This window comes from Odontomachus brunneus, unplaced genomic scaffold (assembly GCF_010583005.1).
Source record: "Odontomachus brunneus isolate Ranch 3 - 2012 unplaced genomic scaffold, Obru_v1 Obru_scaffold_022, whole genome shotgun sequence".
Lineage (NCBI taxonomy): Eukaryota > Metazoa > Arthropoda > Insecta > Hymenoptera > Formicidae > Odontomachus > Odontomachus brunneus.
The window spans coordinates 2,098,069-2,116,983 of NW_022639472.1; the positions used below are offsets into that span (position 1 = coordinate 2,098,069).

General features: G+C 38.6%; 1 protein-coding gene across 4 annotated transcripts in view; it reads left to right on the forward strand.

Annotated features, from left to right (window-relative positions):
* LOC116842198 overlaps positions 1 to 9,300 on the forward strand; it is an 86,439-nt gene extending 77,139 nt beyond the window's left edge. For all 4 annotated transcript variants that reach the window (XM_032811036.1, XM_032811035.1, XM_032811034.1 and 1 more), the window contains 2 exons: positions 1,306 to 2,837; positions 5,992 to 9,300. In XM_032811036.1, the coding sequence (XP_032666927.1) occupies positions 1,405 to 2,837; positions 5,992 to 6,325 (1,767 nt within the window). In that variant the 5' untranslated portion in view covers positions 1,306 to 1,404 and the 3' untranslated portion in view covers positions 6,326 to 9,300. The remainder of the gene's footprint in view (positions 1 to 1,305; positions 2,838 to 5,991) is intronic.
* Positions 9,301 to 18,915: the final 9,615 nt, after the last annotated feature.

Here is an 18,915-nt window from a genome sequence, read left to right on the forward strand (position 1 = left end):
GGGGGGGGGGGGGGAAGAAGGAAGAGAGGCTAGATGAGGGGAAACATCGCCGGGCAGAAAGCTCGTGGTGGTCAGGAAGGGAGGAGGTTAGATGGAGCGAGGTGCAAAAGGTGAAAAACAGTTTGCCATCAGCATAACCGGTTTCGCGTATCTCTGAACGGGTCTCTCTCTTTCTCCCTTCTCCTGCTCTCTCTCTCTCTCTCTCTCTCTCTCTCTCTCTCTCTCTCTCTCTCTCTCGCTCTCGCTCGCGCGCTCTTCCGAGGATCTCCCAATCCAGGCAACGGGGTTTCGCTCAACAGGATCGCTCGCTTTCCTGATGATAGTCGAGTACTGGCTACCGGTGGCGGTGTCCTTGTACAGTTAAGGACATTATCTCGTCTCCTGCCCCAAATTCCGCAGGAGATCATATCGCGGATTGTTTTCGCGCCTCGTCTCGCTCGTGGATCACGCTCTGAGCCGAGCGCTGGACCATTCGCTCCGCCACATCTGCTCGAGACTAATAACTCCTCGCGTTATGATCCCAACATACCGCAACGGCAATTTAACGAATGAGACGAACGGCTTCGTATGCGGAACTCAATTTAGATCGCGATCTGTTGGATCGTCCTTTCGTACGTATTCGCATGGAAAAAGAAGTTTGATTGTATCAACATCAAGTGTAGTTGTGATAAACGCGCGTAACAACGCGTTCTACTTGAAGGAAACGAAATTTCGGGTTTTTAGTACCAAATTCAAGTTATAAGAAGCATCAAGAAATTCTGCGTTCTTCAATTAAAATGCTCGTTCGTTCGTTGAAACCAAACTTCACGTTAATGCAACCAAACTTTTCTCTCTGTGTAGGGCTTTAGATCCGTATTAATAGTAATTACTTGAAACCCATCTCAAGTGAGACATCCATATTTGAATTCAAAGCATGGTGAAAGTTTCCTAGTTGAATCACGATTACAGATATAAACATATCGCACTCACATGATTCAACGAAAAAACTCGGATCTAATTCCGAATTAAAGTCTGAATGTCTTTCACTCAAAGTGGCAACTGTTAATGCGAGTCCTAGATCTTTCGAAATGGTATAATCTGCTTAGATCACTTGTAATCGATTTCTCAACGTGGAATACCTCGGTAGAGGCTAGTCACGCCCAAATTCCCGACGTCAAAATTCGCTCGAATGGGAACGAATTCAGGTCGTTCTCCAAAACCCATAAATCACCATAATTCCTTGGCGAGTGAATTATTTAACTCGCGTCGATGATTTCAGCCGTATTACGCAGACTCACACACAGCTTCCGAAATCTCTTGTTGCAGATTCAGTGTTCACGTCGGGGACGCAGTTGAACGTGGCGAGCGCAGTAGTCGGCGGCGGCGATCACGTCGCGCTCACCGGGTGAGCCAGGAACAACAACGATGTTACGCAGTCCCTCGGCGAGATGCGCCAAGCGCGTCTTCGTCTTCCTGTTCGCTTGGGGCCTGCTGATGATCGCGGCGGTGCAGTTCCGCCACCTGGAAAACAGGGCGCTGCGGGACAGTATACCCACAGCCGAGGAGGGCGTCGGCAACCTGGCGGAGATTGCCGACGGCACCGGCAACGAACGCGGCGCCGCGAGCCGCTCCTCGGGCCTGGCTCTGACCCGCTACTTGTTGCAGAGATCACTCGGCGAGTCCGGTGGTGCCGCCAATTCCGCGGGCAACGGCGCTTTCTCGACCACCCTGACTACGATCAGGAACCGTCTGGAGGCGACCAAGAGCCCCCTCGAGCTGGAGCCGTTGCTAGACAAGAGACCAGCCAAGACTGAGCAGCAGTTGATCGAGGAGATCGCCGAGAGGATACCCAGCCTGCCATTAAGCGACTGGACCAAGAACAACAGACAGAGCCAGAAGAAAGGCAACGACAGCTGCGCGAAGTACCCGCAGATCTACGATCTGGAGTTCAATAATATCTACTGGCAGACGCTGCGCACCAGCAACGGCACGTTTCAGTTTTTCGGAGCGTTCTATGACAACCGGCGGCTGTCGAAGATCGGGCCAGCGGTGAGAATCGTCGGGATGATCGATCGGATCGAGCCGACCGTCAAGACGTACTGCCAGTTGTGGTACGACGGCGAGCGGGAGCCCAAGATCGTCGAGACGCTCGAGTACAAGTACATCTGGTACGCCAAGTGGGGCAACTACAAGCAGGGTATCTATCAACCGTACGTGATAGCGTGCAGAGTGCCGCCGCAGGCATCGGGCAGGCCGCCCTCGTCCGTCTCGATGGTCGAGAAGCGTTGCGACACGGCCAGCAATAATCTGCGGGTGATCTACAACAAGCCCGAGCGGAAGAAGGACTTCGCCGTGTGCGTGAAGGGTCTGGACTTTCTGCACGAGGACCTGTCGGTACGGCTGATCGAGTGGATCGAGCTGATCAGCCTGTTGGGCGCCGACAAGATCTACTTCTACGAGCTGCAGGTGCATCCAAACGTGACCAAGGTGTTGCAGCATTATCAGAGCCTGGGTATGGTACACGTGACTCCGTTGACCCTGCCGGGCGGCCAGCCGAACGTGCCGGCCTTCCAGCACATGTACCTCACGAAGAAAACCAACCACAAGCGGCAGAACGAGCTGATACCGTACAACGATTGCCTGTACAAGCACATGTACGAGTACAAGTACATCGCGCTGTTGGACGTCGACGAGGTGATCATGCCCGTGAACGACGCGACCTGGCAGGACCTGATGCGCCGAGTGCTGCCGAAGGCGCTAAAAATACGGAACGAGACTCGCGCCTCGTACAACGTCAGGAACGTCTACTTCCTCGACGACCTACTGCACTCTCATGGTTACTTCAAGGACATACCCAAGTGAGTAAGACTTCTACTTTCACGCCGCGGCTCTCGGATCGGCCGTTAATCGGCCGCCCGTGAAGGGAACGCGAAGGTGGATGGCTTGCGGAACCCGCCGGCCATCGATGTCACGGTTCTCTTCCGACGGAAACGCGATTATGAGCGCGGGATAAAAAACGCGATAGACGTCGGGTGAATTTGCTCTTCGCGATAAGAAACGTTCCTGTGATGATTCATCCTTGCGCGCATCTTAACTTTTGTTTTATCCTCACGTTATTCTCTTCAATTCGTATCGTCTCAAATTGCTAATGAGCTCAAAACGCTAAACGTGCAGATACAAAGGGCGCGTTTCGTGTCTCTAAATTGGAATCAACCGATTATCATATCAACGTTTTATAAATCATTCGCATCTTTACGAGATGAGATATATAAATTTGGAAATCGATGGAATTTGAAAAAATCGGGAGGTAAATTTAGTAAAGGTAAGTTACACCGAGAGAAATTATTCGACAAAAAACTAACAAACGGATATTTCCGATCAAAATAGCACACAATGAATTTTTATATCCTATTAGGATATTCAATTAAATTTAATCGAATACTTCCGGCCATAATGGCATTTCATCAGATAAACCGATCAAAAAATTATGAACCGATATTTCTTATCGGATGTTTCCTGATCGGATATAAAAATTCATTAGTTTTGATTGGAAATACTGAATAATTTCTTTCTATGTAGATATGAGTAGATATTAAATGTTAAATAGTTATCAACCGTATTTCATTTTAATTCTGTAACAAAAGGCCTGTAAAAGCCAAATATAGGATCAAGATGTGTCAAAATTTATAATTGTTAGCTTAAATAAGAAATAAGTAATAAATATATGACATGCATATAAATACATACATGTACAAATGTTTCGTTCTTAGCCTTGGACTTTTCTCGTCTGTTCTTTTAACAGATTGATCAAAATACCATTTCGATATAATGCGATATTAATAACATGCTTCTTTTTTTATATAAACTAGTAATTATTAATTTTTATGTATTTTTCTCTCTCTCTTTCTCTTATGGGCCTTTTATTATGGAATTTTGATTGTACGTCATAGAGCCTTCTATTAATCTATATCTCGTTTTGACAAAAATTCCACAAATACACACAGAAAAATATATGCTGCATTCAAGTAAACCTACTCGTTTCAAGTAATTCATAAGTTTACGCACTCGCAAATTTATCATAAATTTACCATAAATATCTAATTTATTCAAAATACATTTCAAATCTTAGTGGGTTTAGCATTTCAGTTAAGAATATTAAATTGAAAGAAAAATTCACACGTGCGATTTTATTACTACATAGAATCAAATCAACTTTTTCTTCAATTTTTTATGGTTTATGATATTCTTACAAAGAAAATAAATTTTTTATAAATTTTTTAGTACATAACAATGAGCTGTTTTAAAGTTTGTAATGTAGAATGAGTATATCTAGATAGTCAAATCTGCAGAAGCAGAGTTTACGCAGTGTCTGTTGTAATTTCGTCGCCAGCTTGGTAGCAGAAAAGCAACAGGATACGATAGCAGTTTGACTACGGAAATCGAGCAGGATGCGTCGTTCCGTAACCATTTGAGCGTATTTAAATGGAATATACTACAGATCCTGCTGAGTTTCTGTCGTCAATCTGCTGCTCAAAGTTACGTTAGCAAACTCTGTCGACAGAATACAAGTTTGATGCGGACACAGATGAATATGGATTCGCCATGGTAGTCGGATCGCGAGTCTGCTGCATACTGCTCCTCCTGCAATCTTTTAACATACTGCTAACATTTTGCATATTGACATTATTTAAAAACTATAATCAAGAAAATATTGTCGAAGACAACTATTATTTGCAAGAAGGAGAGAAAACTGAGTAATCGCTTGTCTTAGCAGTAGAACGATATTTTTCTGTGTGTACACTGAGAAAAGAAGTAGTTGGATCGACAAAATCGGCGTTAAATCGACTAAATGTTCGCTGGAACAAATTTCTTCATTCAAACAAAATGTCAATAACTCAACAACTTTTTTCCTCAATGTACTTATTTTCATTATTTATCACGGAAATATCGTCTTGCGGAGTTTGAGGGGTTCTCATGCCATCAAACTTTCGTTCTGGGAAAACAAAGGAAATGTCTAACCCGCATAGAAATTTCGTAGTATTTTCCCAAATACAGATTAAATTCCAATCAAAATGCTCAACTTTGTCCCAAAGTAGATTATCCCAGTATGATACCAATTGAGAATCCTATTCTTGTCCCAAACATGACTTCTCTGTCTAGAATCGGAACAATATTAAGAAAATTCGAGTTTTTTAAAATGCTTTCTGTATCAGTTTTATTAATACAACAAAGACAATACAAATATTTTCTCTGGCTTACACTATGTTAAAACATAAAATAATACATTTTCGTTTTATATGCATTTATACATCTGAGGATAACTTGACGATTTCATACATTTGTAAGTTGGCAAAATTTCTCGGATATTTATATATATTTTTTTACTTTCTTAGCTCAGACGTCTTCTATTACAATTTCTTCATAATGATTTTTTCGCAAACATTTTGAATATTTTTTCTTTAGACATATGTGTGTATATGTTTGTAACGAGTAAATATTTAAAGTATTTCATATATTTTGTTTAATTTTAAAATATAAACTAGAAAAATCTTTGGAAATGACTAAATGGAACTCTGTATAGTTTTCTCACTTAGAATCGTATTAATAGTCGTTATACGTGAGACACTCAGATTTTCATTATATCCGATCATTTTTTCCAGTTGAATTATATGTTATTTGTGTCATTACGTCTGTAATTGCGGCTCAACTAAAAAACTCTCAAACTCTAACTCTGAACTCAAATCTGAATCTCACTTCAGAGAAGTTTTAAGTAACGACTATTGATACAGATTTCAGATTCGCATGTTTAAAACATTACGCTTCTAACCAGAACCTGCATAAATCGCCCATAACCTACAATTATTGTGGAAAATCAAGCTGGATTCCAATCAGACCCCAAAGTATTTCCCATGCGGGAATTTATCGTTGGACGTTTATTGCCAAGAAGTGTCAGTTTGGCCGGCAGTAGGTCGGCGTAGAAAGCCCTGCTGATACGAGCGTATCACCTCGCAGGTACATGCACATGCTGCAGCACGTGTACCGCTCGAAGAACTTCACGAAGCCGAACCAGTACATCAAGTGCTTCCACAATCCGGAACGGGTGGTCACCCTGCACAACCACTTCCCGCTGGCGTGCCTGGGCGCCGGATGCACCAGCTACCCCATTGAGACCGAGGACGCGCAGCTGCAGCATTACCGGGCCGACTGCGTCAAGTCGCTGAAGAAGACGTGCGAACAGTACCGGGGCAATAGTGTGGTGGACACGACGATATGGCGTTACAAGGACAAACTGATCGACAGGGTCACCAGCACGCTGAATACACTCGGCTTCTTCGGCCCGAGATAGCGACGACGAGCAATCTCTTCTCCATCACTCCTTGCTGTTCGTTCTAGCCTCTCCTTCCCTACTCCTCCTCCTCCTCATCCTCCTCCTCCTCCTCCTCCTCCTCCCCCTCCTCGTGTTCCCCAAGTTCCAATCGATTTTCGAGCGGTTTAGTAAAAGGGGTTTGCGCGCGAGCTCGTGAATCCAGTCTCGAGAGGTGACCGCCGCTGGAAACTCGATCGGAGATTTAATCGGGGAGACACATTCTAGATATCGATGTAAACGGTAAACTGGATTCCAACAGCGGATCGTGATATCACAGTCTCGATCGTCGTGTAAACGAGACGTCCCATTCGCTGGCGACGTTCATCCGGGAGACACGCGACAGGATGGTCTATCGGATCGCTCGCGCGATCGGGAAGATCGGTGTATTACCGCTTAATGAGCGCGGATGAGAGACCAGGAAGAGATACCGCGAAGGTCGTCGTCGTCATCGTCGTTCGTTCCTTTTTTTCTTTTTTTTTTATCAGCGCTCGAATCACGACGCGTATTGTAAGCGTCGGGCCACTTTTGGCGGATGGAAGCTGAGGCGACAAAAGAAGCGACAATGAAAATGAAAACAAAAGCACGTTTAACGAGATAATACTCTGGCTAGCAGCTCGTCGAACTCGGCTAAGTTCTCGAGTTCTCATTGGAGTCTTCATTACGCGAATGCGATCTTTCTCTCTCGAGAGAGAAAGAGAGCTATCAAACGACCATCCGCGTCCCGGCGAATCGCAGCCGAATCAAGTTGCGAACGATTTATGTTTCTACGCGGAAAGCCATTACGGCCGATTTACGCGGCACCGATTAACACGGTAGTTCTCGCGCACCCGTTAGCCCGCGAATCGCGGGAATTATCTCTGGGTCAAGCGTAATTGCGGTTCGATTTATATACGACGACGAGTCACAAATTCTCGCCGATCCCGACAACAAGCTGATCGCGGCGCGGCCGGATTACGGCTCGCGACAGCCTGCAGTATTTCGTTCTTCTTTTTTTCCTGCTGTAAATAATTTCTCCCGAGTCTTGCGTGTATGCTCAATAGCAGGATTTACGGGTCAGCGATTGATCGGTACATAGTCCATCGCCCATAGTCTGTGACACTGCGAGCGAAAGTGGCAACGAATCGGCGAATGTGTCGCGGTTAAGTGTAATCTACAATGTGCTTCCTGCTTCTTGTTCATTGTTCTCTTGTTCACTATGTGCTCTTTTCTTTCTGTTTCTTGTTCTCTGTCCTTTACTGGCTTAAGATTTGAGTTAAAAAGAGATGAAGAGAAAGAAACGGGAAGCAGAGAACACATTGCAGATCAAGCTTTACAGTCGAGAGGTATATCGCTTGATGGTCGATGAAAATTTGACGAAACGATTTAGTTAGTTTTCTGTTTGTTAAACTAAGATGCAAGGGAGTTGTGTCGTTGTGTCGTAACCGGGCAACAGAGTTGCACTGAGTCGCGCTACGGCGCGAGAGCATATTTTCGCGTCTGTGCGACAAGAAGATTCAGGATGCAGGATTTCGCCTTCTGAACGCGCAACTGTTGCAGAATATTCGGTTGGAAATGATAGTTGAGAAGCGTTGCCATACCGTTCCGACGACTGAAACGCTGTGTGTTTAGAATATAAATACTGTTATTAATTAAGACTACTCTTTTAGTGAATCCTCCGCGCGAGGTCGCAAGGTAGCCTACATCAGTCGTAGATTTATGTGAAACGGAAGCCAGAAACTGTCCGAATTGCCCGTTATCGCTGCGTGATAAGCGAGAAAATAATTGGAATCACAGGAAAGCCGAGTGATAAAAGACTATTACAAGTTTGGTTTCATAACGCATTTCAGCATCTCTGAAGTGTTTCTCTTGTATCTTTAAGACTTAAATTAATATTTGTATATATATATATATTTTTTTTAACATACAACATGTTTCTAAATCCTATTAATTAAATTTCAATACTCCATATAGCATATTTAATAAAAATTATTATAAGATTAATTTATAAAGTATTTAATAAAAATTATTATACTTTGGTTATCTTATAATAATCTTTATTAAACGGGAAAATTTTGAATACACAAGTGTTGTGTTAATAGAAATTGGCAATAGCGTCAATTTGAACAAATCTTCCTTCAACAGCAATTCTAGTAAAATTAATTTTGAGTCATTGAAACAATATATGATGTATTGGTTTCGTATGGAATTGCTGTTGAATCAAGAAGATTTACTCCAATTTCGAATTTTGGCAATTTTTACCGAAACATTTTTTTGCGTATTGTTTTTTCCTCGTTCTTTTCTCTTTTTTTCCTTTCTGTTTCGCCAAATCTGAAATCAGCCGCATTGCGACTTTGGGGAGAGAGTTCTTTCTTCTGCTTATGGTGAACCTCGATCGCTTTCTGCACGACGATGATCGACAGTTTTTTCGAGACTCGATTACAGCGTCGCTTCCAGAAGCGAGAAGGCGATTCACGTTACACCATGAGTTATATTGATATAACGGGGACCATTGTAGATAAGAGCGGATTGTTGCGCGTGACGTTGTCGATTTTAAAAGCGCAAAGTCAAGGCAATACTGCATCGTGCGGATGCGGGGAAGCGCGTCAACTTTCGAACGGAAACACCAGCGAGTGTTGGCGAAATGGTGCCTTTGTTTTTAGCTGATGTATATCCTAATACTTAGCGTTACATGTGATCCTTACTCGCGCCTTTCGCTACTATTTATAAAGTATATGGATTTCTGCGAATTGGTCGGCAAGACCAAGAAAATTCGACTGAATATCTTGCGTGAGCCAGTTACTCGTGGTTGTTTCGTGAGACGAGGCGTTTCTATTCGACTCTACGATCTTCCGGCAACGTGAGGGAGAGCGTGAAAGCGTTTTCGTCTATTTGTACATATCATTAAATTCCTATGTAACTATTAACTTTAAACTCCGTTGCGAAGATAATAAACGACTGCACGAGGAAAATGTAAACCTGCATTTCTTACTTCCTCGACATGATTCAGTGCGTCGCTAAGGATTTTCCACGTTACGTGTGTCATCGTGCATTATAGTAAGTACACTCCATGTGTACGCAACACATGATTGAGAAGCGCGGAAATTTAATGTTAGGAAATTTAATGTTAGGAAATTAAAAGACACCGCAATTGTGACAAAGACACACGAACAGAAATCTTCAGGCTCCATCTGAAGGAAATGTTGCAGTTGAAACCTTTCGATAGAATGCTAACTTTTTCTGCAAAGTTTACGTGTTGTATTGATTCTATAGAATACTTTTACATCATAAAGGTACATGTCAGAATGAATTGGAGCATTGCTCAATATATAACGAAAACGATAAAAAATTTCAAATTATTTCGAGTGTGAATTAGCCTATCAGACGCTGTCATTCAAAGTAAATATTCTTCTGATACAAAAGATTTATAACTTGAACGCAAGTTCAAGTTTGCTTTCCGCTCAAAAAATGTTCAAAGAACATTGCTGTGTCTTTACATTTGAATTTAGGAACTCAAAATCAGAAAAATTTGCTAAAAGAAGACTTCTATATATATATATATATATATATATATATGGTTAAATTTTCCTAAATATGGACTAAAAACAACACATTTACGTAAAATATTTATAAGAAATACGAAAAGCATGATTGTGTTAATAATAACGTCTCTATGTTATCGATATTTTTGGAGTTTATCATCCACTTCAGCATCCCTTCAGGGTGAATTTCACCAACCTAGTTAAGCCAACCGACGATTAAACTCTAATTACTAGAAATGTCAATATCGAAACTGAATACAAATTGTCATCAGAATTCAATCCTCTTTAATCAGAATTTCAATTCTCTTTTATCAATAAATATGTCTTTAATAATTTAAAAGTCATATTTCGGCATATTTGTCGATAAAAGAGAGTTGAATTATACAATTATTGGGATTCACAGTCGGTTTGATAATAGAAGGTTTAATTCACCGCGTTGAACCATGTTGAAAGTCCGGAGAATCACTCGGCGCGTGCGTTTGATACTATCAAACATTATTTTCCTCCCCTTCTAATCTATTTACACGAACATCTAGCATTTGGCTTTTATTGGCCATATTTCTCTTAATTAAATTTTACCTTTAGAGCTCCAGATAAATGTTTAATATATGTGGTACTGCGTTCAATGTGATATTGCTGTTGAATCAAGAAGATTTATCCCAATTACGGCGATGTTGGCAACTTCTATTGATACAACAGCATTTTTTTCCCGTGAATCGTGGCGTATGTCAATGACGCATGATGCCGGGACGCGTCGCGCCGGCGTTGGTGTCATTCGGAACGCCTGTCGACTTATCGGGCGCGTGTCCAAATTGTCGGGTGTTATCAGTGCGATGAGTCGGTGCGCCGCTCGACATGCGTCGAGATAATCGATGGCGATTGCAATATAAGCGTCCATCAAGCAGACGGTGCGTTTCCTCCGATGACGCACGACGCCGAATAGAACTTGAAACGCACTGCTGACAGTTTCCCCAACGATCGACCGGCCTCGTCTGTCTCGCGCAAGTCTTCAGAAACATTCCGATACCTTTCGACACGTGTGGTATAATTTTAGCTGCAGGACATTGGTTTCGTTTCGTTTCTCATCTTGGTGTAAAGTTCTTTGAGGCTACGACGTGAGGTCTCGAGAGGACTCCAAGAATAATATTTGTACAATATCTTTTTCGGGACAAATTTTTGTTAAAGTACTAGAGATTGCGAGTAAACGCTTTAACTAAGTACTTAAATATCTTTATCTAAATATTACTTGATGTTTTTACCATTTTTTCTTATATAATAAAAACAAAATCGTCGGTACACGGAGAGAATGTTGTACTAAAAATTACAATACAATTTTTAATAATCCGGGAATAGATTGGCATTATTACGAAAATTATAATAAAACATAGTAAAAATTACCATAAACATGACAATTTTTACTACATTTATAGTAATCTACTATATTCATGATTTTTTACTATATCTTATTATAATTTTCATCATAGTGCCAGTCTATTCCCGGAGTACTAAAATTGTATTGTAATTTTTACTACAACATTCTCTCCGTGTAAAGACTCCATGCCATAATTAACATTGATAAAAATTTAAAAAATTATCGTTTGATATTAGCATGTAACATCACCTTAATTAAAAAATCGCATACGATTTAATCCTTAGGCTACGGCGTTATTTTTATCAACGTTAAGGAACTGTTGAAGCTGAGAATTTTACTGACAGAATATTTACATTTTTCTGCGAAAGTTTACGTCACATTGGTTGTACAGAATTATAAATACTTTTACTACGCAATAAAAGTACGTGTAAATAGGAGCATTGCTCAATATGTGACGAAAACAAAGAAAACATTTTAATATAAAATCTCAAGAGCAGTCAATTAGCGTAATATTTGCCTAATATAAAAGTTTCGCAGCTTGTACATACTGAAAATGTCGATATTCCAAACAGAAAAATTTTGAAAAACATTGTTGTACCTTTGCATCTGAAGAAGCTTAAGAATATTGGAAAAGTTTGTAGAAAGATTCTTATGCGTGGTTAGGTTCTCCGCTGAATATGATAAAACAAAGTAACACACATTTACATAATTTTTATATGTACAAGAAATATGAAAAGGATTTTATATGTACAAGAAATATGAAAAGATTTTATATGTACAAGAAATATGTACAAGAAATATGAAAAGGATAGCGTGATTGTGACAATCGTCTCTGCGCTATCAACGTTTTTCGAGCTCGATATCGACTCCAACATTCCCTTAATTATGATGTCCTTAATTATGGAGTCCTCTATTTTGTTTTTATTAATTAAGAAAAAATATGGTAAAAAACATGAAGTAATATTTAGATAAAGGTTTTTAGATAAAGTGAAAGAAAATTCACCATAATTTGCCATCAATGAAAATATAATATTATCACGTCGAGTTTTTCCCACATACATACGCTTACAACGATAGCAACGGCTCAACGAAGCTGCGCGACGATCGTAGCGATCTTGCCGACCGACAATATTACAGCATGGGCTTCAGGGAGAAAGAGAGAAAGGGTTCGCCAATAAATTATAAACATCGATAAACCAGGTGGCGACAGATAACCGAGCAATAGCCTGCCGAAGGTAAACTGCTCGTCGGGGCGACCTCGTTATTTTCCCATTACGAGGGGACAGTAGAACGATGCGATACGAAATCTTCATCGCGCACTCACAGATTCAACTCCGATATTTCATCGTTCCGCATCGGGCAAAGTCACGCGACGTTATTTCCATTCGTTTTCATCGCTCTTCGTTCCAGGAGAAAAAACAACATCACGCGAGGGATATCCGAAACGTTCCGGCGCTCTTCTTTGGTTTGCCAATGGCGCGTTTGCCTCGAGGTCGCGCCTCGGCAATTCGCGTGAGCGAGAATCGCCGAAAAATCCCGCCAGCGCGTCTCATCGAGAGAGAGAGAGAGAGAGAGAGAGAGAGATCCCCGCGCACTTCTCTGTAAATAACCGCCACTAAAAATAAAGCGCTTGTCCGTTGCCGACTTTGCGGAGAATCGTTTGCTCGCGCGCGCGGCACCGCGGCCGCCACCACTGGCTCTGTTGTCCGAAACCGTTGCCACGAGCGAATTTACATGATCGACGACCTCATGTTTATTCATGTAACTCCGCATGGTCCAATTAATACACGTCGTCGCGATAATTACTGCCGCCGGACGTATATTCGCTCCGGCGCGCGATGTCCATCGCGATCGCGTACACTTATGGTGACGCGTTATATTCATTGGGATTCATCGAGGTTTCGCTCGCGTCCGATGTCGTCGTCCTCACCGCACCGCGCGCATACAAAATACTACGCTCAAGTAGATGTTAAGTTTATATATCCGCAAATTTCTGTCATAAGTTCATCGAAACATCGAGTATCATTCTATCGTTGAGAAAAGCTGAATTGAGAAAAGTCGAGAAATTGCTCAGTTCATTTTTCTTCCTTTGAGTAATGCTTATTTTTAGGAATGGATCGAAACCTGATTTTTAAGTTCTCGAATTTTGAATCCGAAACTTTGCGAGGTTTCGTAACTCTCGGAATTTGAAACTACCCAAACCTAAAATGCTAATTTAAAAAAGAGAATGTAATTGTGCATAAAACAGGTTCCTGTGTAATTACATTTTTCACTAGAAAAATCAATCTTTCAAGACTTAAAACAGATAAATATGATTATTTTTATTGGTAGAAAACAATTTTATCAACATTTTAATGTACAATTATCAAAAGGAGTAATTTTTTATTAGGAACCGAAAACTCAAAATTTTTTTCGAAAAATGAAATTTTAAATCTTTAATACAGGGACTAGAAATGCAACAAAATTTTCGAGAAAATCAAGTTTTAAATATTTGTTAAGCATAATTAGATAGAATATTAAACGTAAATATATGGAAACTAGATGAAAATAATTATTTTTGAATATAAAAAAAGACTACCGAAACTGGCACCTCTGTCTCAAGTTTCGAGAGTTTTGAATCACAAAAGTAGCATGAAGTTACGAGTTCGCGAAACTTGAGACCTTTCAGAATTTCGAAAAGTTTCGAGATCTCGAAGGGGTTGGTTTCGAATATCCCATGCGCCTAGTTATCTTCAACAAAGAGTTTTCTCTTGATAATAGTCTTTAAAAAAATATACTCTTTACAAAGTTTTTTAGGAAAACTTATTATCATACCGACAAAAAAGATATCTGAAAATTTAGTTGGATATGAAGTTTATTCACGGAGAGAAATAAAATTTATCTCACAGAAATAAACTTTACATCCTACAAATAGGTGTTCGAGTATTTTTTTCAGTGTGTGTACTCAAAAAGAAAAATGTATTCTAATCTATTGTGAAAAGTTCTGAAATTAACAATAAAAAAATTTACAATAAAGTGTCTATAAGATCTGAGTGTAGAAAAGACGTGCGCGATATATGTATTAGTAATTTCTTCAAAATATCACGCAATGAGATTACAAAGTATACCAAAATAAATATTTCGATTTTTCATTGGATTTTTCTCAATGTAAATTTACAAAAGTAAAACAACATAATTTGATCGATATTATGCAGATTATCGCAGTTTGACCCTTATAGACTTAATAAACTAGAAATAAACAAAAAATAATAGTAAAAACAGAAAGAATCTATATAATAAACAAATCGAATTTTCGTTTTAATTTCATTTTCTTGATTAAAATACTAAACTTTACGATAAACTCTGGATATTATTATTGTTTCGATTTTTTAATACGAATTTTTAAACTTTTAACGTAGAATCGTTGTATATATTCAATATATGCATATGTATTCTATTATGAAAGTTTAAATATTCGTATTTAAAGACTAAAACAAATAAAAATATCCAGAATTATGTGTAGTGCTATTAGTGTTCATTGGCATTGTTACTTTTACCTTAATAGGATTCCGAGTGTATTTTAAATAAAGAGTCGAACAAGCGACTGTATAAGATATTTCGCCTCTTTTTCAAAAGTTTTGAGTACTCCAATAAATGATACAAAAACCTTGAATATCGTAATGTTCTAAAGAATATTCTAAATAATACTTCTAAATAATACTAATACTACCAATAATACTAATTATTATAAATGATACTAATAATAACAATAATAATTGATTTAAAGTCTATGTCGAGTGGATTAAGAATCGACAAGAAAGTCTCGATATCATTCTCATAGTCGTTTGTAAAATAAATGGTTGAGGGGTGTAAAATAAACGGACGAAAGGTTACAATCTCAACAAACAGACATACTAGCTAGTGCTAATTTTGCTATGTTTATCTTCTAAACGACCGTGAGGATGATATCGAGACTTTATATTCTTAATCTACTCGGTGTAAACTCAAAATCGACGTGTCACTTAGAATATTAGAATATTCAAAATTTTACAGAATCCCACGGGAAAGGAGCGAAACCTGGCCGCACTCTTTAATGCTTATGATGAACTTATAAATGATATAGATTTGCGGGTATGTAAACTATATACGAAACACATAAAACAAGTGACATTTTGTCGAATGCAATGTTCCTCCGTGTGCGGTCGGTGAGTCTCGCGAGAACCTGAAATTCGACGAAAATTCGCCGGAAGGATTAAACGCGCGATATAATCCGAACAAGTCTCCGCGGAGATCAGCGGAGAACATACTGAGAGTGCAGATGAATCGATTTGGGACATCGAGAAACGCTTCCGAGGCTGTTCTTCGCCGCGCGAGGCGCAGGCTCGCCCTTGTGTAAGCTCACCGGTACGACGCCGTTAATCTCGTTTGCGCAAACGTTGTCGGAGTTTACAAATAATTATGACGTAACATTGCAGCCCCTTTCGCAGCGATCCTCTCATGTTATTTACTATCGAGCAAAGCCCATTGTATACAAATTTACATTGAATGCAGAAGCGCGCCGTGCGATAATCCCCGCGAACGCAACAGCCGACGTAATTTCCGCGGGACAATGCACAAGCGACTCGCAGACGAGGGTGTCTCTCGTCGTCCGAAACGCCACGCGCACGTACACACTCCGCCGTGATAGCTTTAACATTTTTTTCCACTAACATCAATCGAAAAATGTTAGAGCTATTTCGCCGGAGTTTGTACGTACTGCGCCGAAATAGCTTCAACATTTTTTTAGTATTAATCAGCAAAGACGCGGAATTCGGATATTAAATTTTTAAACCGCTATTGTTCCTGCAATTTTCCTTCTACAGCTCAAAATTTAGGTTAAACCAAAATGCTCAAAATTATTTATTCATTCACTCATTCTTTATTAACGGGAAGACAGTTCCCTTATCGCAGTATAAAATACAATAATATACATTAAAGAAAATAAAGAAAAAAAATAATCAGACAAATTACAAATCAATTTAGGCACTTAATTATAGCATTTTTTAATTTCTTGATAGAATCATTTAAAAAATTTACTGAATATTGATTACCAAGCATATAAATGCGGTTAGTCGGCCTATATTTCCTGTAAGAAGTTTTATGGAACTCAATTTAAAAAAAGAGAAAAGATTCTCGTCTTTCTAACCGGTAAATTAAATCCAATCAGCGACAATAAAGTTGAGCTCGAAATAAATTAATTTAGTATTCTGTATTCTGTAAAAAAATAGAAGATTATGTAACAGAAGATCTCTTCTGTTTTTTAAAGATAACAGGTGGAGATGTGTCAAAATAGATTGATATTTATGACAGAATATTGAAATTGGTTTACTCGTATAATAGCTTGCTCGACGGAAAAACCAGTGTTGGATTTTCTCCAGCAAATTAATTTGACTATTCTGATAAGGTGACCACACAATCGATCCGTATTGCAGATAAGGTCGAAAGTGCAATATAAGAGCTTAAGTCTTCAGGCAACACGTACTTCAAATCGATCCAGACACCAAACTAATTGATACTTTTCGTCGTCAAACTGTCAAACGTTGTTGGCAACTCTGTCTCTCACGATTTTAGGCGGGATTTTAATCTTATTACTTAATTGTAGTAATAAAAACAAATAAATTGTTGGTACTCGTTATTTATCCACTCCAATGCCGTCCCATAAAAAATCGCAATATTGCATTTATTTATTATAAAAGTGGACTATGCAAAATATTCTCGTGCTTTATTACGATGTATAAAAAGTAGAAAATGATTATTATGCAAAATATATTTGGAAATAAAAACAGCATATCAAAAGGTTATTTCTCTGAAACAACATTTTGATTTCTTCAAAATGGTTTATTCGACAATTATGAAAAAAAAAAAATCAGATACCTTTACATTACTAGGAACAATAATGAAAAATTATTCTTGCGAATAGGATTAATTCGGGGTTGAAAGGATTAATCGAGATTCATCTTGGAAAATATTTCTAATCACTTTTAACTTCCACGAGAACGTTTTTATGTGAACTGTGGAACGTTTTTATTTCTCTTGCTTTCGGAAAGTAACCTGTCTTGTATAGTATGGTGAGCTGTCAATGTCACCGTTGCTTCTAGGTAACGTTGCAACTTTTTCGGAATAGTCGACAGTCATGATGCATGAATATGTAGATGCATTGTGGTCGAGATTTTCGACTGATGCTAGTGGAAAAGTGTTGAAGCTATTCCGGCACATTGTGTATGTACATATGCTGTACTCCCGCGCTCGTTAAGGGGATAGTGGAGTCAATGACGAACTCGAACAATATCGATAATGCAGAGACGATCGTCACTAACATAATCACGCTATCCTTTTCGTATTTCTTGTATATACAGAACTTTCATGAATGTGTGTTACTTTGTTTTACTATATTCAACGGAAAACTTAACTATATATGTGTAGAAATCTTTCTGCAAACTTTTTTGATATTTTTAAGCTTCCAAATGCAGATGCGAAAGTAGAGCAATGTTCTTCAAAATTTTTCTGTTTGGAGTATCCACACTTTCAGTATATACAAGCTGCGGAATTTTTGGATTAAACAAATATTACGCTAACTGACAGCTTGAGATTTTACATTAAACATTTTTTGTTTGTTTTTGTCACATATCGAGCAATGTTCCTATTTATTTTTGCACATACTTTCATTGTGTAAAAGCATTTGTAATTATGTGTAACCAATATGACATAAACTTTCAAGAAAAATGTCAGTTTTCTGTCGGTAAAGTTTTCAGCTTTAGCATCCCCTTAAGGGACCAATGTAATGTTTTAAAAAAAAACATATTTTTGGAAATTAATTTTGCGAGAATAGATCAATCGAATGTTTCGAAACATTGTATATTAATGAAGTAATTATTAAACTCTTTATATTACTATTTTTGTTACTCAGAAAAATCTATAAATAAATATACAGAATGTGACTGAACTTACGATTATAAAAAAATATCGCTGCAATCGACGGGAAAGATAGCGCCTATTCTAGCGATCTGAAGATTAAAAAGATTAAAAGACCTAGAAGTTTCTTAAATAATATGCTTGTAGTTGGAGAATTAATCTAAATTTTAAGCTGAAGAACGAAAATTGCAGAAACAATAGCTGTTTAAAAATTAAATATCCAAATTTCGCATCTTTTTGTTATTTCGCACTATTAAAAAAGGTAAATTTAATGTTTAATATAAGTTAAGCTAAGTTTAATGTCTTTCTGAATTTTTTAGGTTCATCCTCCAATTACAAGCATATTATCTAAGAGACTTTTAGGTTCTTTGATGTTTCAGGTTACTAGAACAGGCGTTGTCTTCCCCGCAGCGATTTTTTTCCAGTCGTGAGTTCAGCCACATGCTGTATATTTATTTATAGGTTTTTTTAAATAACAAAAATATAAAGTATAAAGTATAACAAAAATATAAAGTATAAAGACAAAAATATAAAGTATAACAAAAATATAAAGTATAAAGACAATATAAAGTTTAATAGTTACTTAATTAATATATAATGCTTCAAAAAATTCGGTTGATATATCCATTTTCGCAAAATAATTCTCAAAATACGCTTTTTCCAGAGTGTTACATTAGTCTGGCTCTTTAAGGAGCCCATTCACTTCAAACAAAATACATAAAATTATACAAAAATTTAGCATAACATTT